We start from the raw sequence: 22,093 nt of genomic DNA on the forward strand, positions 1-22,093 counted from the left end.
TTTCAAAAATCTGCTGGAGGCTCCAGAATTGCTCAAAACAGTTTGGAACAGTTTTCAATCGATTTGGCAGGTCGAAAATAGGGTATAAACCAAATTTCAGCTTTCTAGGTCCATTTGGTAAAATTTTGTTTTTTTCTCACATTTTGGCCAAAATTTGATTTTTGAAAATTCACTAAAAATCGAAAAAGGCTCTTTAGCGCTTGAAATTTTGACAGGTGATGAATGTTTGCCTACTCTTTCGATCTACCTTTGTACGGTTTAAAAAATGTTATGCCAGTCCTCCTATGTTGGAAGTTGGAACGCAAAATCTGCGATTTCAGCTGACCTGTCAATCAAAATTGCCGCCATTTTGTAAGTAGGGCCACTTTTTTTTTGAGGACAAGGGCTACAAATGTTCCTTAGGACTCCTCCTTCAAGAAAAAAGTTGTTCCGGAGGATCGGCAGGGGGTGCAAGTGATCCTTATGCGGGCCTCCCGACTAATATGTAGGTATAGTAAAAATTGGTAATTACTCTGGTCTTTTACCACCTGTGGAGCCCGGCGTGTTTTGTGTATCAGCTGATTGTGATTACATTGCTGATTAGGATTAGTTAGTAAAGCATCGATCGAGTACTATTTTTTTCCTCTCAAAAATTAAAACGATAACTATAGGTATATAGTTCACAATTGATAACTATATAAGTTATTATTCATTGTGATGAGACGTCAGGCTTTAGTGAAACCAGTGAAACTGATCATCTTGTGCCTCAGCCTCAGTGTTTCAGTTCATCTCCAGCATTCTCTGTTCCTCTACTTCGCCGGTTCATAGGCTTGGACTCCTGTATCGAATACTACCCAAGTACAATTATTTCGCCGAAATGTTCCGAAAAATGAGATGGAAATACTATCTACCAAAGTTCGTTGTTTACTTTTATTATTAAGCATTCGAGGTATGCATAATTATAAGTTTGTTTTACTTATTCGCTCATTCTGTTGATTTGCTCGAATATACAGGCATAGTCGTAATTATTCCATCGACGTGAAATCTTTCCAAGAAATACCCTCAGCGAAGGGTTTACCATACGTAGGCACACTGTTCTCTTTAATCAATTCTGGTGGAGCCAAGAATCTTCATCGTTACATCGACAGAAGACATCAAGAATTTGGTCCGATTTTCTTGGAAAAGTTAGGACCAATAACCAGTTTATTCCTGAACGATGCCGACGAGATCAGGAAAGTTTTCATGCATGAAGGACGCTATCCGAAACACGTTCTCCCAGAGTGTTGGCTGCTTTACAATAAAGTGAAGAAATATGAAAGAGGCTTGTATTTTATGTAAGTTGCTATCTTACTACATACGACGTCCTAAACTGTCATTATTTTCCAATGTAGTCTTCACTTGGATAAATACGATCATTATGCTACAGGGACAGAGAAGAATGGTTTACACATCGTAAGTTGTTAAACGATATGTTATTGAAACGAGATTATTATTCGGAAGCTGAGAAAAATGCAGTATTTGTGGAAGATATGTTAAGCAGGTGGTTAGACTGTTCCAACGATGGCAAAGTTATCAACTTGGAAGATGAATTGTATAATTTATCTTTGATATGTGAGTAATATACCTGATTAATTGATTATACTGCTCTGAGCTTTTCACCTATACGATATTACATAGGCCTAAGCATCTGTTTACGATAACTGAAGTTCCAATTGATTTTACCATGTTCCAGTCATGATGTCTTTCGTGTTCGGCAACCGCTTTCATGAAAACACGAATATTTTCTTGCCTCGTATTCACCAGCTATCTGACATCGTGAAAGATATCTTCGAATATAGCGTGAAACTATCCATGTTACCAGCTACATTAGCCATGCGTCTCAATTTGAAAATTTGGAATGGTTTTGTTAACGCTGTTGATCAATCAGTTCAAATAAGTGAGTTGAAAATCATACTATTGTTATAAACCTAATTATCAAAAGAACATCAAGAAACTGTTGTCTTCATTCCTCTCCTTGTTCTGTATCGTTATCCACAGCGAGGGAACTATTGCACGATGCAATCCAGCTCTATAAAGAAGACATTAACGATGAAAGTATTCTACAGTTTTTATTGAAACGAAACCTCGGGACTGATTTGATAGAGCGAATATTGGTGGATTTCATTTTAGCTGCTGGAGATACTGTACTGTGTTTTGATCGTAACACCGAGTTGAAAACCTTGATTATTTTCAACTTCGTATTTTATTTCGTGATTGCAGACTGCTTATACCATGCTATGGACGTTCTATTTATTGGGAAGACATAAAGACGTACAAGATAAACTCTTCGTCGATATAGTGGAAAGCAAAGGAAAAAACGAACAATCACCTGCGATCCGGAATGTTATCAAGGAATCGATGAGATTATATCCAATAGCACCTTTCATCGCTCGTTATTTACCAGAAGAAACATCCATTTGTGGGTATCGTATTCCGGCAAACGTAGGTTCATATTCATGCAGCAATCGTAATTGCTCAGCCTACGGTCATGAAGTCACGTTGATTTCGTTCATTTCAGCAACTGATCAGCCTATCGATGTACAATAGCAGTCGTAATGAGAAATATTTCCCAAACGCTGATCAATTTCAACCAAGTAGATGGCAGCGTTTGGAAAACGGTAAATATGCCAGCGTTATAGATCCATACGCTACGTTACCATTTGCCATGGGAGCTCGATCATGTATTGGAAGAAATTTATCAAAAGCTCAACTTTTCTTCACCATTGATAAGGTTGGTATTCTTCGTATACTTTCACGCTGTATTACGCGACGTTTTTAATCCGGATTTGTTTTTCAGATTATATCATCGTTCGAAATCGAGTCATTAAACGAAGTAGACGTCAAACTGAATTTAATTACCTTGCCATCGCAGCCTGTACATTTGCATTTGAGAAGAAGATGAACGACGAAACTGGCGAACGAAATTCAAACAGCAGCGAGAATAATATGCATCGTATACTTCGATAACCACTCATACGAATACGCAACTGTAAGGAAATAACTGCGAACAAGTGATTCGTTGCAATAATAGTTTACTTTGTGTAAAAATGATTGAACAAAAATAAACAAAACGTATAAAACGGAATGATAACGAAAACTTGAATAAAAAATATAAATAAAAATAAGATCGAAAAAAGTAGTACTTCTTAAAACGAGTAGTTAAATACCTTCTGTACTTGAAATGAAACACTGTTTCGTTTTCGAAACGCGCGACTGTGTGTTTGATACACAGCTTATAATATACTGTGTAAGTCGGATATTCTTCAGTCTCTTCGGATGACTTAGAATGATCGCTGCGTAGTCAGTTAAACTCAGCTTCGGCAGCAGACATTGAAATGACGAAAATTACTCTCGTGATCGTGATAGTTAACGAGAAACGCTCATCGAAAAATCCGGCCAGCGACATTTGAGGAATTATCTTTTCGTGGAATGTGAGCGCTCACTAGATAGTGTACCGCGTGTTTAATGATACATCAATCTCGAGCACCAATCGCGTAACTGATCCACCATCCATGGCCATTTTCTCGTTGAAATGATCTGATATCGTTAGTAAGCTGGGCGACAGTTTGTACAAACGATGGCATATCCTATTCGGAAACAGATGTTATAAAATTCATACACAGTATGACACAAAAGTAGCGCTCGGGGGTTTTTATTTCTAAGTGGAAAAAGCTAGCGAGATAAATGAGGAAAAAATAAGGGCTATCAAAAGCAACCTTGAAAATTTCATGCCCATGCATAGGGTGTCCACAAATTGAAAAACCGATTTGGTCAAAAAATTGAAACTGGTTATTATTATTGGCACAATGTATTCTACACACCAAGGCGACAAAAACGTGATATGAATTTATTGAAACCGGTTCATTATTTTGCAACCAGTTAACAAAAAACATCCAATCATCCAAAAATAATTGTTGGTCGAGAACAAAGTTTGAAACAAAAGTTGTAGAGCGTAAAAAATTACACAATTCTGTTAATAACATTCTGAAACCGGTTCATTGGTTCGCATTTAGCAACCAGTTTTTGACAATCACCTAAAAATTGGAGATAGAGAAAAAAGCTTGAAACAAAAGTTATGGAGCGTGAAAAATTAAACCATTTTTGCTGATCCGATTTTGAAACCGGTTCATTAATTTGCAACCAGTTATCAAAAATTGGCTAAAAATGGGAGATTGAGAAAATAGCTTGAAGCAAAAGTTGAAGGGCGTGAAAACTGAAAAATTACACAATTCTGTTCAATCAAATTTTGAAACCGGTTCATTGGTTCGCATTTAGCAACCAGCTTTTGACACTCACCTGAAAATTGGAGATAGAGAAAAAAGCTTGAAACAAAAGTTGTGGGGAGTGAAAAATTGAACCATTTTTGCTAATCCGATTTTGAAACCGGTTCATTAATTTGCAACCAGTTATCAAAAATTACCTAAAAATTGGAGATCAAGAAAATATATTAGGACAAAAGTTGTAGAGCATGAAAAATTACACAATTCTGTTCAATCACATTTTGAAACCGGTTCATTGGTTCGCATTTAGAAACCAGTTTTTGACAATCACCTAAAAATTGAAGATACAGAAAAAAGCACGAAACAAAATTTGTAGAGCGTAAAAAATTGAACTATTTTTGCTGATCGGATTTTGTAAATTGCCAATTAATTTGCAACCTGGTAACCTTTGATGGCTTGCTGCGAATTGATGAACTGGTTCTAAAATCTAAACAGCAAAAATAGTTAAATTTTTCACACACAACTTGTGTTTCAAACTTTCTTCTCCATCATAACTTTTAGGTGATTTTTGACAACAGGTTGCAAAACGAACCGGTTTCAAAATCGGATCAGTAAAAATGGTTCAATTTTTCACGCTCTACAACTTTTGTTTCAAGCTTTTCTCTTTATCCCCAGTTTTTAGGTGATTGTCAAAAACTGGTTGCTAAATGCGAACCAATGAACCGGTTTCAAAATGTGATTGAACAGAATTGTATAATTTTTTACGCCCAACAACTTTTGTTCAAAGCCTTTTCTTGATCTCCAATTTTTAGGCAGTTTTTGATAACTGGTTGCAAATTAATGAACCGGTTTCAAAATCGGATCAGCAAAAATGGTTCAATTTTTCACGTTCTACAACTTTTGTTGCAAGCTTTTTTCTCTATCTCCAATTTTTAGGTGATTGTCAAAAACTGGTTGCTAAATGCGAACCAATGAACCGGTTTCAAAATGTGTTGAACAGAATTGTGTAATTTTTCACGCCCTACAACTTTTGTTTTAAGCTTTTTCCTTGATCTTCAATTTTAAGGTAATTTTTCATAACTGATTGCAAATTAATGAACCGGTTTCAAAATCAGATCAGCAAAAAATGGTTTAATTTTTCACGCTCCACAACTTTGTTGCAAGTTTTTTTCTCTATCTCCAACTTTTAGGTGGTTGTTAAAAACTTGTTGCTAAATGTAAACCAATGAACCGGTTACAAAATGCAAACCAATGAACCGGTTTCAAAATCCAAACCAATAAACCGGTTTCAAAATGTGATAAGACGGAATTGTGTAATTTTTCACGCTCATCTACAACTTTTGTTTCAAGTGTTTTTCCCCTCTGCAATTTTTGGGTATTTTTTGTCAACTGGTTGCAAATTAATAAACCGGTTTCAAAAAATTCATATCACGTTTTTGTTGCCTTAGTGTATAGAATACATTGGCCCAATAAAAACCAGTCTGGAATTTTTGACCAAACCGGTTTTTCAATTTGTGAGCACCCTGCGCATGGGCATGAAATTATCAAGGTCGCTTTTGAAAGCCCTTATTTTTTCCTACTCAACGCCGCTTCATTCATATCGGTAGCTCTTTCCACTTACAATTAGAAATAAAAGCTACCGAGCACAACTTTTGTGTCATACTGTAGTTATGTCTTCTTCGAATAACTCAGATGACTTAAAAAATGCTTAAAAATATCATCTACAACTAACCGTTTGTCGATTGATGTTGTTTTGTAACACAGCTTTCTGTTGAGGCGTTAAATGCTCGATACGAAGCAAAAAATTCGGAAGATAAGCTCCGTAAAATACTTCGAAATTCACAGCAGCCATATGATATATTGCGGTTAATATTTCATCGGTTAAATTTAGCATACCGTCGATCAACGTAAAAATCAACGTATCCAAAAACTGCGGTAAAAAATTATTGCGAAATGCTTCCTGCAAAATAAGAAATAATCATCGAGTCAAAAGTATAAATAAAAACGAAACTAGTATTGTTGATCAAATTCCACAAACACGGAATTGTTTTTCTTCGAAATCAGCCAACTTACTTTATCAAACAGATTCCACTTCATATTTATTTGTTCCAGAAATCGTAGATTACTCTGGTAATTCGTTATATCGGAATTTTTCTTCAACGATTTCAGGACAATTTCCAATATCTTATCGAATTCTTCCTTATGGCGCAGTTCGCATTCGTTATTCGCGTTTAGATGACTTCGTTTGTAAAAATACTGCCATTTGTTGAGCAAAATACTGCACGAAAATGATGGGAAAAAAAGTTAAAGATGCAGGCGATCGAGAAAGGGATTATAACATATAGGTTTACAACTCACTTATACAACAGTTTGTTAGCCTCTACGGCAACATCCGACATTTCGATAGTCGACAACGAAACGTTACAACAGATAGAAATTATGCTGGATGTGTAATCTTCGTAAGCAGGATTTTCAATCAATAGCACTAAAATTGATATCATCTTGTCGATGCCGCTTCGTTCCATGAATTTTATATCCAACGGTATTCTACGAATGGAACCAAAAATTAATGCCTAATTCCGACCACGACGCCGAGGACTATCACATTTTTAGTGTTCTCGATAGTCTCAAAATATTATTTAAAATTAATAATACTAACTTGACGGTGCAATATTGGAACATCATGATGATTTTTTCAATTAAATTTGGTTTCATTTGGTCGAGAAGGGCGCGGAATGCTTCTAATACGAATGTCATCAACATGTTACAGAGCTGGTAGTTGCCTCTGGCGAATCGAGTCGGATATTCGGCCACGACACACTCTAACCACGGCTAAATCCCAAAATTAATATCGTAAAGTATTAATAAGCGTTCGTAGAAGTTTTTTGAATTAAGGTAAAAATAAGCTTCCTGAATTGAGTTTACCTCTAACGCCATGAAAAGTAATTCTCTTCCTTCAGATTGAGTAACTCTACATTCTTTCAGAATCAAAGTAATCTCGTTAAAATTTTCTATATTCTTGCTGGTAACAATTTCGAATAAATTTCGCACGAATTTCAATCTTTCGTCGAACGATTCGCTTTTACAGTGACATATCCAACAACAAAGTGCACACTGTAGCAACCTCTGAGCCTAAAATTACGATAAAAATATGATATTCGAACGTCTACCTTTTTAGCAACAACAGCTAGTCAACGATGATCGATGACAATCTAATCTAGTACGCTTACTTCTCTAGGTAGACCTTTAAATGAAGCATCGGCGAACAAAGGCCTCAGAATATTTCCATTCTTAATGCAAACTATTATTCGAGACACGAGACGAGCTGCAGTTATTTGTAATTTGGTAGTGGCAGCTACGTCATTCGACGCAGGACCGGCACCGGCATTTTCGACGATTGGTAACGTCGTGTTGAATACACTTACGATCGCTTCCTCATCTTTTTCAAGCGCACTACATAACCAAACTGGTAACGCCATTAATAATTCGCAATGCCTGAAAAAAAAAATAAATAAAATATTAGGAATCGTTTCGTCGCAGTTCGGAAATCGGAGCGTAGACGTTCTCTTACACTCGTAACAGATCTGGAGAAATTATGTAGTACTCGGGACGAGTGTGAGCACATTTCGTATTGGCTAAATTGACAACTTGAGTTAAACTGTTGACGATTAACGCGTTGGTTTTATCATCGAGCTTCGAATGCAACGAAGTTAGTACTTGAATAGCTCTTTCAAAGGTTCGCAACACGACGACTATTTCTTCAGTGTTCATCGCAGCATTGGTCGTAGCACATGTCTCGAACGAAAGCATCTCCGAGTACATTACGCTAGATGAACTCCATAAATCGAACTGTAACATCAATTTGAAGACAGTATTAGCATCAGTTGAGCAAAAGGAAATAATTGTTACTCTGGTACTTACAACAAAAGCAAATGTTTTCTGTGGAATTAATTCCGCTAATGAATCTATCACATTGGCATGATTATTCAGGAATAAATTCTGCAAAACTTCGGTGCACTCGAATATATCCTCTTCGTCTTCATCCTCGTCGTCAACTTTGGTTTGCAGTTTCTTGATGATTTCTTGCAACAGACTCACTAATAACTCTTCGTATCTGTCGAAAATCAAGGAAATTCCAATATGAGTATAATAGTGAAATTAACCACCGGTCAATGGTTCCGTATAGTTACTCAACTGTTTAACATGGTCGACATTTCGCATCGCTAAATACTCCAAGAAATTGCACCATATCTCTAAACAAGTATAATAGTTTTCTAAATTGATTCGCTGGCCGAAAGTCAATTTGAAAAACGACGACAGCAGTGACATTATTTGCGGTGGATCCATACTGGACTCTATTCGATGCCAGTGCGATGAAAATATCAAATTGACCATTTCTAAAATTTTACTGGTATATCTGAAAGGAGAAAAAAAAGTTTCAATATAGAACACTGTTACTTAATCGTCGGTAAAATATCAACTTACTCCTCGGAAAAAGTATTGTTTGTCGAGTGAGTAATCTGCGTTAGGATTTCATTCAGTTTCACAGATATGTGAAGAATTATAGGAACGCTTTCCACAGGTACGCAATTCTTGTACAGAATTTCATTCAGTGAAGATAATGCCAATGTGTTAACGTTGGGATTCTAATACAGAAAAAAATCAAATTCAAAAAACTGCAATAATTCCAAATACAATATAAAACAAGAGTAAATTTACCGCACTAATCGAGCATTCGAAAATAGGTAGCAATACTTCGGTAGTATAAACGTTAGATAAAGGCGTCCACGAAAACAACTGTAAATAAATTTGAAGCAAGCAAACGTATATTTTCTCTTCTACCTCGGAGCACCTGAATTTTTGGAATGTAGCTAAAAAACAAAAAATAAAACAAATTGAAAAGGGGAAAAAAAAAGAAAATAAACTAGGTCAAAACAAGAAAAAAATCTCGCGTTACCATTCAACAATGTAAACAACTGTGGAATGAGAGTTTCGAAACTACGACGAATCATTAGTTTACGATCAGTACTCAGCTCTTCTCTAGGAAACAGTAATTCTTCGCAGGCTATTAATAAATACGAAAGACCGAGTGAAACGGTACTAGAATCATTAGAAATTATCATCTAATGTCGAACAAAAAACAGAAAAAATTAATTAGATCCGTATATTCGCGACTTGGAAAATGATTCTGAAGTCAGACAGGTCACTCACGTTGATGATATTCGGAATGAAAGTAGCACTCGCCGTTGGCCATTCGTTTCTAGCAATTATCGTCGTCAATTTCATGATCTTTTTACTCAGAGCAGCTGGAACGACGGAGTAGTTCTTGAATAAGAAATCTGATAAGGAATTTTGGATTTGCAATTTGTCACTGTCGCATAACCTACTCCAGTTTCGCGTAACTGTTGTCTAAAAATGGAACACGACAAAATTACACTTACATACGTTAAGCATGATAAATTGAATTAGTTGATCGTACCTCCATTACTCTCAAGAAGAATGAACACACTACTGCGTTACTACAACGTTCGATATAACACAAACAGTCCTTCCAAGAGTCCGTTCTTTTCTCAAATTGTATCAACCTCATTCCGATTTCGTCACGTCGTTCTTTACTGATTGGACAATCGTAAAATTCGGTGATCAATTTCTCCAGCATCTCTAGTTCCTCCTGAAATAAATAGGACAGAACCACGTGTCAGTAATATGAAATTCTAACAACTTCAATCACACCGAGACGATTTCTCAAACTTACCATTGTTGAAGGTTGGTGCTCTAATTACTGCGAGGTGATTTCTGAAATAACACTGATTCTATAGATTCACTCGATGATGCATTGATGAACACTTCATTTGAGTTAAGGAGCACAGAAACGTACGTACGAGTAGCGTCTGTCTGGACCAAGAAACGTTGGTTTTTCTGCAATGATCTGAAACGAGCAACAATTGAAACGCACAATTATATTGTGAAATAGGTTTACTTACATCTATTCAAACGTCATGAACCAACCATTGGCAAAAGATTCATCTAGTATCTGCACTACATAACGGTAGCGTTTACTATGCGAACTTACACTAGATATCAGCGATCTCAATTTAATTTTTCAAAATGAAAAAATTCGGCACCTCTGAAGTTCAGAAATTTTTTTCTACAAAGCTCGATAGACGATCTTCGACGGGCCTCTCTCTATTCATCCAATTGGTGTAAAACTTACTGATAAGAAAATCCCCTTCTTCGCCACACTTGAAATCGTCACAACTTTCGTGAAATTTCGAAAGTTCTCCAATCCAATCGAAGGGCGGGGCGCGGAACGAAAGTTGCAAGTTCAAATTTCAAAATTTCTAACAACGTCAATCGCACAAATTCGACAACAAAACGAAAAATCAAAATGACTTTTTTCTCCCTCGAGAGTCGAGGTTGGCTACATTGCTTACATGAATAAACAAAAATTTCGCCGAGCGATGCGATGAGATAGCAGATTGAATTTTTCAAATTTGTGTTCGGATCAAGATTTCTATTTTCAAACTCGTTTAACACTTTGGAAAATTTTATAAAATGTCTATCGCTACAATGCCTGATCACGGTGTGAAGACCCACGAACCCAGATTCAATCCGTACGACGATAATGGAGGGTAAGTGTTGGATCATTTGCTAGCAACATGATATCACTAGAATCTAATCGTATTGTATTCGTTACACAGGAGCGTTGTAGCCGTTGGAGGCGACAATTTTGTAATTATTGCTTCCGATACTCGACTAAGTACCGGATACAGCATTTATACCCGATACCAATCGAAAGTTTTCAAATTGTCAGATATCGCTGCTTTAGGCTGTGCTGGTTGCTGGAGCGATGTGTTGACGTTAACACGTCTTTTAAATGCTAGAATGCAAGTATGTATTGTTCATGTATTGAATTGAACATCCTCACGATTCCGTTTTTGTACTAATAACTTGTATTATTTCAGATGTACTTGCACGAACACAATAAAGAAATGACCACTCCGGCTCTTGCTCAAATGCTTTCTACTATGTTATACTATAAACGATTTTTCCCGTATTACGTATCGAACATTTTAGCCGGATTGGAGAGCGATGGTTCTGGATGGGTATACAGTTACGATCCCATCGGTAACATGGAACGTAGCAAATTTAGCGCCGGAGGTTCGAGTGGAGCCTTATTGCAACCGCTGTTGGATAATCAGGTAGAGAATCTGTGTTTTTATCAACAATCAGAGGAATGAATTATGTATTTATTCGAAGTATTATGTATTGTTGTTGATGTAGCTGGGTTTTAAAAATATGGAAAACGTCGATGATCGATCAATAAGTTTGGAGAAAGCCTTGGCGGTTGTTCGAGATGTGTTTATTTCAGCTGCTGAACGTGATATTTATACTGGGGATAAGATTCACGTCACCGTAATCACGAAAGAAGGAATAAAAGAAGATACTTTGGAATTGAGAAAGGATTGAAAAGTTTTATACGAAAAATCGTTTCGTTATTTTGTACAATTTAAATGGTTTAATATAACGTATTATTTCTATTTCTTTAAAACTTTCTTTTGTTGTGTTCTATTAATTCTACGTAGAAGTAGTTCTAAAATTCAGATTGTTTTTAGTAAAGATTTGAAGGTGGATTATCGTGTGATAAGGAATTTTGGATTTGGAATTTGTCGCTGTCGTATAACCTACTTACGTGTAAAAAAAAAAAAATGTAAAAACCCGTTCAAAATTTTAACAATTTATTCCAATCAATATATATACACTGTAATATTCCTTAGTATTTAACACTATGGCTGCACGAATCACTGTTCTACTGTTTGTACCAGTGGGACATCTAGTGGTTCTAGCCTGTAAGATATAAAAATCAAAATTAGTATTCCTTTTACAATTTACACTTTGAAAGGTATACACTATTACTTATTTACATCGGCTTGAAGAAGTTTTCGGCCAAATTCGCTGTCAACCTAGTCAAACGTTCTCCTTCCTGATCGAAAATTCGTTCACCATTACCGTTAGGGTTATCAACTAAGTTGATATTTTCGAAATTGATGCGGCCGGTGGCATTTGTCGCGCAATCCTATCACGAAAACACAAAAAGATGATTGAATCATCATAATATAGGTAACACATACAGGGTGCCCAGAAATATCGAGCACCCCTAAGAAAGTTTTTCATTAAAAAATAAAAATATAGGTTGGCAATGTGAAATAGATGCATATGATTGGTGGAATGTTATCTCTCCAGTCCAACAACCAATCATGGGCTATCGTTATTATCATTCACTGTGACCAACCAAAGTATTTTGGTAGAAAACTTTTTTAGGGGTTCCTTAATATTTCTGGGCACCCTGTATGTACTAGGGTGGGTCGAAAAAAAACGTAGGTCTCAGAATTTTCTGAAATTCACATATGTGGTTCTTTTTGAGTTGAAACGACCCCAAAAAAATTTCTAGCCCCCCACAACACCATGGGGCTGAGCCAAGTGGCCTCAAAGTGGGGTCATTTTGGCTAAAAATTCACGTTTTTCAGGTTAAAAGCTCCAAAATCGATTTTTAAAATTTAGCCTTACGTTAGCACTAAATCGGTAGAGTTTGAGATGCTGAATCTCCCTGTGGAGTTCATTTTTTTCTTCGGTGTTCGCTTATGTCTCCAAGAAGTCCTAGAAAGTATGAAAATCACCAATTTTTAGGGGTCGCGAGAACGTTTCCGCGATTTTACGCGGGAATGATGTTTTTTAGGGGGAGATGTATGGTACAGACACAGAGTTGTACGTGTGCTCGGAGGATTAAATTTAGAATCATCTATATGCCCTTAGACCACTTAGGTATAGGGCACATGATTCGAGTTTTATACATGATTTCCTGATCCCTACACCATGCCTACACCTGAATGAAACTGAGCAAAAAATCCAACATGTATTTAAAATCTGAATAACAATCAAGTAGGTACATACAAAAATTTGTCGAATGAAATTGAGCAAAAAAGTACATTTTTTATTTTCATTTATTTTTTATTAATTTTTTTAATTTAATGTGTTTATAATTGCCAGATTATTACAACTGTAGAGAGTTCTTCAACATTCAAGAACAATTGTTTTTAAAATTGAAACGATGATTTCAAAAGTTTTATTTCTAACAAGTGTTTAAAAACTCAAAAGTTTACAAAAATCATTTGTTGACTCTGCTTTTGGCATTACTTGTATACTTTCTCGTCGTTTCATTGAAAAAAAAATGTACATACCTACTTGAATGTCAAATTTCAAAAATGAAAAATGGATTTTTTGCACAGTTTTTTTTTTTAGGTAGGTATAGGTATGAATTTTAATTTTAAAACAGGGTTTCATGTTTTCAAGATAATTCTGCCATTCTGAATTGAATTTTTGAAAAATGAAAAAAGAAATTGAAATTGAAGAAATCCTAAAATCATGTATAAAACTCGAATCATGTGCCCTATAAGCGGTCTAAGGGCATATAGATGACTCCAAATTTAATCCTCCGAGCACACGTACAACTCTGTACATCGACATGTCCCCCTAAAAAACATCATTCCCGCGTAAAATCGCGGAAACGTTCTCGCGACCCCTAAAAATTGGTGATTTTCAATTTTCATACTTTCTAGGACTTGTCGGAGACGTAAGCGAGCCCCGAAGAAAAAAATGAATTCCACAGGGAGATTCAGCATCTCAAACTCTACCGATTTAGTGCTAAGGTTAAACTTTAAAAATCGATTTTGGAGCTTTTAACCTGAAAAACGTGCATTTTTACTTTTAGCCAAAAGACCCCACTTTGAGGCCACGTGGCTCAGCCCCATGGTGTCGTGGGGGGGGGCTAAACATTATTTTGGGGTCGTTTCAACTCAAAAGGAACCACATTATGTGAATTTCAGAAAATTCTGAAACCTACGTTTTTTTTCGACCCACCCTAAATGTACCTCTACGCATAATTAAATAAATATGTTGCGTTGCTTACTGTTAGCCGGATTTCTCCAGGATATGCTGGATGAGGACTCAACATGATGTCAACGGTGAAATATCGTCCTCCGAATAGAAATCCAAACCTTACCAATACATCGTTCGACGCTATTAGTTGCGTTTGTATAGGTAAAGTGTACAAAAACCAGGTATGAACGATGGCTGCGGTCACGTCTAGTGGCTTCTCCAGCGGGTTGCCCAATTCTAATATCGTGTCTAGAATTAAAGACGAAATCTCCCTCGGTAATCCAATCGGCAATTTACCTAACATGGAAACAACATGAGAAAAAATTGTATAATTAGGGTAAAAAAAAACACATGCAAATACCTTTATATGATTGTTTTCTTTCTAAAACACAAGACGACAGTTTGGCAAACAACAGGAGCGCATTTTCATTTATTGAATCTTTTTTGAGAACATGTTTGACTTGGTCTCTGCGGGACTGCATATTCATGCAAGGACTCACGGAGTATCGAAATCAAAACCTGTAAAATTACAGTGATTTATTTTCAATTCAATCATCAATGTGTAGGGCTCGCAAGTCGCCATTTCCATTCATCATCAATCATCATAATGTAATTATAAAATGATTTTCATTCATTTTTGCCCAGTTTTAATATTAGAAAAAGAAGTAATTAACAAAGTATAGACCTGTATTAACTATCTATAGAAGAAGAGAATCAGAGAATTACTTGATAGTTAATCACAAGTTTACAAGTTAACAATTAGTCACCCACGTCAAACAACAGCAGAAAGAAATGCAGAATTAAGCAGAATCATCATAGTGACGTCATCGATTGCTCCGGGAGACGGGGAGGGGAGACCAATGAAGAGAATAAGGGATTTCGATGTTATCAAAAAAGAGAGAAAATTCCCATTATGAAAATTATAAAATTGAATAATCAATTAATCATGTAAAAAATGGGCGTTTGAGTGATTGTTTCAATGAAACACGAAATAATCTTTCATTTTGCATCGAAACAATAATTCGAAAAATAAAATACTTTTTCTCGATTGTTTTTCCATTTTCCAATTTTTACCTCTGGGAATTTTTTTTCTCTTTTTGGCTTATCAGAACATATCAAAACCCATTATTCTTGGTATTATTATTGGTCACCCGACAATGATAATAAATATTATTTGATCAACAAAACATCTATCGTCGTAAAATAGTCATTTCGCGAAATTTTGTGTTTTTTAAATGGTGCGCAAGATGTCGGATTTGGAATCAAGAAAACCCGAACTATTCGAAGAAGTCAAACTCTTCGAAACAGCAAAAGAACGCGAAAGGTATGAAAATATGGCAGATTTGTATGCCATTGTAAATACTCTGCAGCACTTGGAAAAAGCTTATATTCGCGACTGTGTTACTCCGAAAGAATACACAGCAACATGTTCAAAACTACTCGTTCAATATAAAGCGGCTTTCAAACAAGTACAGTGTGATGAATTTCCAACTATCGAAGCCTTCGTTCAGAGGTACAAGCTAGATTGCCCTGCAGCTTTACAAAGAATAAAAGAAGATCGACCCATAACCATTATCGACGATAAAGGAAATACTAGTAAATGTATAGCTGATATAGTTTCGCTTTTTATTACTACCATGGATAAGTTACGTTTGGAAATAAAAGAAATGGATCAGTTACATCCGGATATTAGAGATTTAGTAGATACCATGAATCGCCTTAGTTTACTACCACCAGATTTCGAAGGTAAAAAGAAAATTGGAGAATGGCTGAATACTTTGTCATCTATGAAAGCATCCGATGAATTGACTGGAGAGCAAGTACGTCAATTGCTGTTCGATTTAGAATCGTCGTATAATGATTTTAATAAAATATTGCATCAATCTTAATCGCATTGTTCATTTTATATAAATATTGTACCTACTATGTTTTATATGTAATTATCTAAGAATTATATATTCCATTAAAATTTTATTTATATTATTTTTTTCTCCATTCCTTTCAACATCCTGCGAAAATATTCGATTTGGGCGGTCGAGTAGAATGTATGTAAATGTTATGTTATAAGGTAGTATGACGCATGAACCTTCTCATGTAAAAAATATAATCAAATGCTTATCTCTGATATCATATCAATTGAATAACATATTTCATTTCGATCCCAGAGGCAGTACTGAAGTTTCAGCGAGACACTGGTTATATAGGTACCATAATAAAAATTGACCACCGAAGTATCCCATTAGCATTTTTATTGGGAAACAAAAAACAAAAACGTAAAAATAAGACTTACAAAATTTACACCAAAATATTAACCTCGAGATTAAATCAAAAAAAGGGACAATTTTCATAAAGAAGTTACAAATATAGGAAAATTGCTTTAAAAAAGAACAGTACATCCGATTATGATATAATCCATAGGTGAAAAAGATGAATTCGAAAGTTGCAAGAGTTAATTCTGGATTTCTGACCAATTCACGGAGCATATTCGTAACATCTAAGTTGATTAAATTTCTCCACCTTACGATTAAAATTTATCCATCCCCTGAAGACAAGTACTACTTTTTGGCTCCAGGGGTTGGCAGTAGAGCGAGTCCTCGATCTTTTCCTCGAAGTTTAACACCTGGAAACATTTATGATTTGAATTACTAAAAAAATCATTAAAATTCATCGTAATGACGGGCGTAAATTATAATACCTAGTTGTTTTTCCAATTTTCCTAAAACAATTTGATTTGGTATTCCTTTGCCAGCTTCGTAATCTTGAATAATCTGGGGTTTCTCGTTAATTTTCTGTCAAGCAGAATTAATTTCACAGTGAAATGCCGTTGACGTATTTTCTCATCAAATATTACGTCAAATACTTACAGCAGCAAGATCTTTCTGACTGAAACCTTTATTTTGACGAGCTTGCTGTATGCATTTACCCAAATCCAGAGTTACTTTGTCGTGCTTCAATTCTTCAGTTTCGCGATCCAATTTGGCAGTATTTTTTGTAGTAACGTGTTGCTTATTGGTACCAGCACCCCCTACACAAAATAACACATATGTCATCCAACTGACGTAAGAAATGGATAATGTTGTATAACACTTTACGATGATCTTACATTTTTGCTGTGTTTCAACGGGAACTCCTTGCCTCCGAGCGGTGTTGATTGCCTAAAATAACAGAAAATGGACTAGGTTATAAAATGAAAAATTTAATGAGTGAATAATGATATTGCCTAAATTCGAAAATACAGTCGATTGAAATTTAAGTAGTCGAACTACATAGGTATCTTCATCTTCGTAGAAACTCACCTTTTCGGTTTTCATGGCTGATGGTTTGAGAGGTTTTTTCCTCAAAACGGTAACTGTCGTCCAATCATTACTCATGATTATATCAAAATTGAAACACTCAGTTCAAATTCGCAACAAGTAATTCGAATATTAACACTTTTTCAGAATTATTTATTATTGAATTTATCGTGATTTTCTTCGTCTTGCTGAAATACTACTTGAAAATGTGGGGATATTACGCTACAGAAACCAAATTGGCCAAACGCTATTTTCATCAATCTGTCGTTTTTAATTCATGATGAGTAAAATGTTTCGTAAATTCGCGAATTTTATTTGCCCGAAAAACTTGCTGTAAAGCCGTACAATTTTCTAATTTTTCATTCTACTTTCAAAAATACAAATCTCGATCAAACTGAGTAGGATTGATACCAAAAAAACTCGGCCCTAGTTCACAAGAAGAGAAGAACAAAATTTGGAAGAATGATGTACTTTCACCACACCATAAAAAGTTCAGCAACCAAAAATTCAAGATAGACGGAAATTTGAAAAATATTAGACTTTATAGTTACATCAATATCCATTCGCAGCGTTACTTGCCAATTGTACTCAATGTTGCATTACTTGCATTTTTTAATTAATTTTAAAATAATTAAATATATTTTTTTTAATTCATTAAAATTAAATTCTACGGGTTGTGTGATTATTAAGCACTATTAATTTTTTTATTATTTGCAAAAAAAATTTGTTTTTGAGAATTTTGAAGAACTTGAAGAAGCTTTCATTTTCATTCTCATTTCAATGAAAATCTTCTACTACTTTTTGAATTTTCAATTGCCAACCTTGATTTCTGCGTAAATATGAATCACCAGAAATCACTGATAAATGGATGTAATAAATTTTTCAGTAACAACATGAAATTTTCGTTTGTAAAATTCTAAATTCAAGTCGTTTTAGTTCCTGGATCGAATTGAAAAATATCATGACTATCTAGCTCTTGTTTTACTATCATCAATCGCCATTCGCACCATAAAATAAGAAGATTTTATTGTTCATTTCATCGTGTACCTTGTGCGTAATTAAGTGTCATCATGAATTCCTCTGGTAACCAATTCACCAGCATCAATGTGGAACCCGATAGCAATAGAAAATTCAGCCGAATATCTCAGAACATCGGATCGGATATTCAGAAAATTTCACAAAATGGTAAGTCAATCGATAGATAGAATCCCATTTCCGATATTGTAATACCCACTTTCTCCTTGTCTGCAGTTTCCTCCATGAAACGAATGGTCAACTTGGTCGGAACGGCCCAAGATTCACACGAGCTTCGGCAGCAGTTGTAAGTATCGATTACATTGCTCGTCAAACTTCTCATCTTGAGAATAAACTCATCTTTTTGATTTCATTTAGGCAAAAAATCCAACAATATACGCAGCAGTTGGTGAAAGATACAAACAACAGTTTAAATACTCTTAATAGCATTCCTCTTTCGTCTGAAGAAGTTCGTATTCAAGTCAAGTTTAGCTCAGCATATGTCTATGAACTGTGTGTAATTTCTGTATCTGTTGTGTAGAGACAATTTAGAATGCAGCGAGAACGTTTAACAGATGAATACACAGCTGCGTTAAATATGTTTCAAGCTACTCAAAGAGAAGCGTTGAAGAAAGAAAGTCGACAAGTGCAACTCAAAAGAGCATCTGTGCATAGTAATTCTGTAGCAATACCGCCCCCTCCGTCGAATGATCCGTTCAGAGGTAGTTCTATCTTTTCATTTCAATTTTTCAGCTTTCGATATTTGTGTTTGAGTTAATTCGAATCATTGTTCCGTAGATGATTTACATGCTAATCAATTAATCGAGCTACAAGATGACAGAGGAAGCAAAACACAGACTTATGACTATCAAACAGAAAACGAACGCAATAATCTGCAACAATTGGCTGAGCAGGAAGAAGCAATTCGTAATTTAGAAGTAAGACTTATTTTCCTAGTGTGTTTACTGTGTTTAAAAAATACTCTCGAGACTAATAGTTTTCTAATTTCAGCGAGATATAAACGATGTTAATGAAATTTACAAGAGTTTGGGGCGACTGGTGCACGATCAAGGGGAGACCATCGATAGTATCGAAGCGAACATTGAAAGAGCTCATATTAACGTTCGTCAAGGAACATCGGAATTGAGAAAAGCTAGTAACTATATGGTAAGTTGCCTCTCGTAATTAGCAGTCTCAGTCTAGTTACGAATTTTTATCGCTTCGGATTACGATAACGACGAATTTATCGTTTATTTGATTATTTTAATCAAGTTTCAATTATAAGATGAAATACGTATTGAAAACTAACTATGTAATTGTTTCAGACGCAAGCTCGTAAAAAGAAATTTTACTTGATCGCAATTTTAGCATTCATTCTTTTGGTTATATTTTTACTTTGGAAATACTCGTAGGCGAATTTCATATTAATCGAAAAGATAAGCTGTAGCACCGAACCCACGTTGCAGCCATTTCGTCGGCTTTCTTTACGTATTCCAAAAATATTTCTTAAGCGTATGTTTATTTCGAACATGTACAATTCTTCAATATTTACCAAATTATTTTAAGAAATTTATTAGTCAATGAGAATCGTAATCTATCGTAATGTTACTTATCGCCCATAAAATCTTATTTTCTATTGAGATCAGTCCAGTTTCTACTGAATGGCTGTGCTATGATGCAGTTTAGTTACCTGTAAGGAATTGCGAATACTCGAAGGATTTTTGGTCGCGATCATCGCAGGTACAGCCATAATTATGTAAATTCGTGTGAAATACCTTTGTAATTTAATTTTTTTCCTCTTTTTTCGTTTATTTTGTATACACGTTATCGCCAAACTAATTTTGCTTAATGTGTTGAAGTTTGGATGTTTAATTTTTTTAAATTTTTTTCCTATCGTCGAATTCAGCTAAATGTAAATGATTTTATTATTCATAGGGTATACTTATTTTGTGTTTCATTGTACTATACATTGTATATTTATTTTTCGGTTTACACCGCCCATTGTTATCGCTTGCAATTTGTTTATTTTATCTGTTATTCGGTTACAAACCTGTGTTTTATATTGAATAGGAATAATATATTACTCTATCGACATTGTTGACTAATAACACCATATTTTTATCAAAGGCTTAGTTTATTTTGGGACCTAAATTGACTCGAAATAATATTTCGTAATAAAAAAAAAATTTAATTTTCCTCTTTGAAGATCTTAAATTTTTCAAGGATCCTTTTGAAAAAAAAACTGACTACAATAAAAAGAAAAATGTGCCATAAAATTTTTTTAATTTTACCTAAATTCAAATAGAAATTGATAAACCCCATATATCACTGACATTGAGATTAAAACAATCAAAATAATAACAACCGGTACCCACGATGTTTCTCCACGTGGTACATGAGACCATTGAATTGTTGAATTTTTCGGCGGTGAAACATTTCCGTGAAACCATGCAGCAGTGATGTATTTATTCTTATCGATAAGATTACCAGGAGGATCGTAAAAGCAAACGACGTAAAGAACCAATGCACTATACGTGAACCCAACGCCGAGTTTTTTACTAGATTTCCAAACCAATTGTGTGAAACTCCCTGCATATGGAAAATATATCATAAATCGACAGCTTTATGAGCACCAATTTTAAGTTTATATACCTACTGGTATTTTTAGGTGCATCAAAAGGTCCCGAGTAATTTACAATTCGACTGTACCAAATTCGAACTGGATTTAAATGTTCAGCTTTCATGAATAATTCAATATCTTCCGTTTCTTTGATCCAGATATTTTCTCCATACCCAAGATGGTTATCAACTGCATCACTCTGAAGACTAGTTAATAGTTCGGCCCATGTTTCCGCTTCGTACGTTATCTGTATAGGTAATTAACACGTTTTGAGTTCGGATTTGGCAGCTTTATAGGAAAATCGTACGAAGATAGGTAAATATTCAAACATGCTGTACCAAATTACATTACGATCTAGTTCAAGTCTTGGAACACTGTGAAGATCTCTGTATTCGTTGTGTTCTTTCAAAATCAATTCTATTTTTCTTTGTTTGAAAGATGGTAGAAACTCTTCCTCCATGAATAATTGTGATAGTTTTTTGTACCTGAATGTGGACTCGTTAAAATAAGATTCTTTCAATTCAGCACTGTTCAAAAAAATGATAATTTTATACCAATTACATGTGATTTTGTTTCGCTACCTATTGGTGTAAAGGATCAACTCACCGTGTAATGAAATTGAGAAATACTATTCTAAATGTAAAGGTTAAGGTGAAAAGATTCATCACAGAAATACCTATTTGTATGAAAATGCACCAGCAGAATGAACAGAATATTTTGGAAAAGTGCAAGTTGATATCTGTAAATTTCATGTGTAATCATTTGTTGTTTGCAATCATTTGTCGAAACTTGACCTGATCAAACATGCCAGATGAAGAAATTATCAGCCAATAATAAATTGGTTTTGACAATTTACTCCACCCTCCTTCAATTAAACGAGAAAGTGTGATAACGATTTCTTATCACTATCTTAGGTATCACTATGATTAAACAAAATTGATTAAAAAAATCATGCAGATACTTATATTTGTTATGTGAATTTTAAAAAATAA

At 35.0% G+C, this 22,093-nt stretch overlaps 8 protein-coding genes across 10 annotated transcripts; 4 read left to right on the forward strand and 4 right to left on the reverse strand.

Annotated features, from left to right (window-relative positions):
* The first annotated feature begins 550 nt into the window (after nucleotides 1–550).
* Nucleotides 551–3,103, forward strand: LOC135835052 (cytochrome P450 315a1, mitochondrial). Its single transcript, XM_065349116.1, has 8 exons — nucleotides 551–894; nucleotides 993–1,313; nucleotides 1,406–1,590; nucleotides 1,712–1,915; nucleotides 2,017–2,162; nucleotides 2,239–2,460; nucleotides 2,537–2,749; nucleotides 2,816–3,103. The coding sequence occupies exons 1-8, from the start codon at nucleotides 857–859 to the stop codon at nucleotides 2,918–2,920; spliced, it is 1,434 nt and encodes a 477-aa protein (XP_065205188.1). The 5' UTR covers nucleotides 551–856; the 3' UTR covers nucleotides 2,921–3,103.
* Nucleotides 3,034–10,446, reverse strand: ebo (ellipsoid body open). Of its 2 annotated transcripts, none has more exons than XM_065349115.1 (17): nucleotides 10,312–10,446; nucleotides 9,994–10,167; nucleotides 9,718–9,909; nucleotides 9,450–9,647; nucleotides 9,196–9,361; nucleotides 8,958–9,109; nucleotides 8,724–8,884; nucleotides 8,434–8,655; nucleotides 8,160–8,352; nucleotides 7,810–8,087; nucleotides 7,469–7,733; nucleotides 7,164–7,370; nucleotides 6,898–7,070; nucleotides 6,597–6,785; nucleotides 6,312–6,516; nucleotides 5,971–6,198; nucleotides 3,034–3,605 (listed from the first exon to the last, which is right to left on the reverse strand). In XM_065349115.1, exons 2-17 carry the CDS (start codon nucleotides 9,994–9,996, stop codon nucleotides 3,492–3,494), a joined length of 2,946 nt encoding a protein of 981 aa, XP_065205187.1. In that variant the 5' UTR covers nucleotides 9,997–10,167; nucleotides 10,312–10,446; the 3' UTR covers nucleotides 3,034–3,491. The 2 variants fall into 2 exon arrangements, with proteins under 2 accessions (XP_065205187.1, XP_065205186.1); XM_065349114.1 differs by having other exon boundaries at nucleotides 10,248–10,444.
* Nucleotides 10,447–10,672: 226 nt separating this feature from the next.
* Nucleotides 10,673–11,790, forward strand: Prosbeta6 (proteasome beta6 subunit). Its single transcript, XM_065349118.1, has 4 exons — nucleotides 10,673–10,870; nucleotides 10,940–11,129; nucleotides 11,204–11,440; nucleotides 11,523–11,790. Exons 1-4 carry the CDS (start codon nucleotides 10,794–10,796, stop codon nucleotides 11,706–11,708), a joined length of 690 nt encoding a protein of 229 aa, XP_065205190.1. The 5' UTR covers nucleotides 10,673–10,793; the 3' UTR covers nucleotides 11,709–11,790.
* A 170-nt stretch (nucleotides 11,791–11,960) lies between these two features.
* On the reverse strand, nucleotides 11,961–15,045 carry LOC135835056 (uncharacterized). 2 transcript variants are annotated; one of them, XM_065349121.1, is made up of 5 exons: nucleotides 14,901–15,045; nucleotides 14,536–14,693; nucleotides 14,206–14,471; nucleotides 12,164–12,315; nucleotides 11,961–12,086 (listed from the first exon to the last, which is right to left on the reverse strand). In XM_065349121.1, the coding sequence occupies exons 2-5, from the start codon at nucleotides 14,660–14,662 to the stop codon at nucleotides 12,041–12,043; spliced, it is 591 nt and encodes a 196-aa protein (XP_065205193.1). In that variant the 5' UTR covers nucleotides 14,663–14,693; nucleotides 14,901–15,045; the 3' UTR covers nucleotides 11,961–12,040. The 2 variants fall into 2 exon arrangements, with proteins under 2 accessions (XP_065205193.1, XP_065205192.1); XM_065349120.1 differs by having other exon boundaries at nucleotides 14,860–15,015.
* Nucleotides 15,046–15,309: 264 nt separating this feature from the next.
* Vps28 (vacuolar protein sorting 28) lies at nucleotides 15,310–16,157 on the forward strand. The gene has a single exon (XM_065349119.1). It carries the CDS (start codon nucleotides 15,410–15,412, stop codon nucleotides 16,061–16,063), a length of 654 nt encoding a protein of 217 aa, XP_065205191.1. The 5' UTR covers nucleotides 15,310–15,409; the 3' UTR covers nucleotides 16,064–16,157.
* A 249-nt stretch (nucleotides 16,158–16,406) lies between these two features.
* On the reverse strand, nucleotides 16,407–17,683 carry mbf1 (multiprotein bridging factor 1). Its single transcript, XM_065349122.1, has 5 exons — nucleotides 17,471–17,683; nucleotides 17,278–17,329; nucleotides 17,039–17,199; nucleotides 16,870–16,963; nucleotides 16,407–16,794 (listed from the first exon to the last, which is right to left on the reverse strand). The coding sequence occupies exons 1-5, from the start codon at nucleotides 17,543–17,545 to the stop codon at nucleotides 16,730–16,732; spliced, it is 447 nt and encodes a 148-aa protein (XP_065205194.1). The 5' UTR covers nucleotides 17,546–17,683; the 3' UTR covers nucleotides 16,407–16,729.
* Nucleotides 17,684–18,311: 628 nt separating this feature from the next.
* Nucleotides 18,312–20,607, forward strand: LOC135835053 (syntaxin-7-like). Its single transcript, XM_065349117.1, has 7 exons — nucleotides 18,312–18,652; nucleotides 18,719–18,788; nucleotides 18,860–18,950; nucleotides 19,023–19,203; nucleotides 19,280–19,419; nucleotides 19,493–19,648; nucleotides 19,807–20,607. Exons 1-7 carry the CDS (start codon nucleotides 18,538–18,540, stop codon nucleotides 19,891–19,893), a joined length of 840 nt encoding a protein of 279 aa, XP_065205189.1. The 5' UTR covers nucleotides 18,312–18,537; the 3' UTR covers nucleotides 19,894–20,607.
* Nucleotides 20,516–21,766, reverse strand: LOC135834021 (Golgi-associated plant pathogenesis-related protein 1-like). Its single transcript, XM_065347860.1, has 5 exons — nucleotides 21,708–21,766; nucleotides 21,448–21,628; nucleotides 21,138–21,348; nucleotides 20,815–21,070; nucleotides 20,516–20,531 (listed from the first exon to the last, which is right to left on the reverse strand). The coding sequence occupies exons 1-5, from the start codon at nucleotides 21,764–21,766 to the stop codon at nucleotides 20,516–20,518; spliced, it is 723 nt and encodes a 240-aa protein (XP_065203932.1).
* Nucleotides 21,767–22,093: the final 327 nt, after the last annotated feature.

This window comes from Planococcus citri, chromosome 2, assembly GCF_950023065.1.
Source record: "Planococcus citri chromosome 2, ihPlaCitr1.1, whole genome shotgun sequence".
In the NCBI taxonomy this organism is placed as follows: Eukaryota; Metazoa; Arthropoda; class Insecta; order Hemiptera; family Pseudococcidae; genus Planococcus; species Planococcus citri.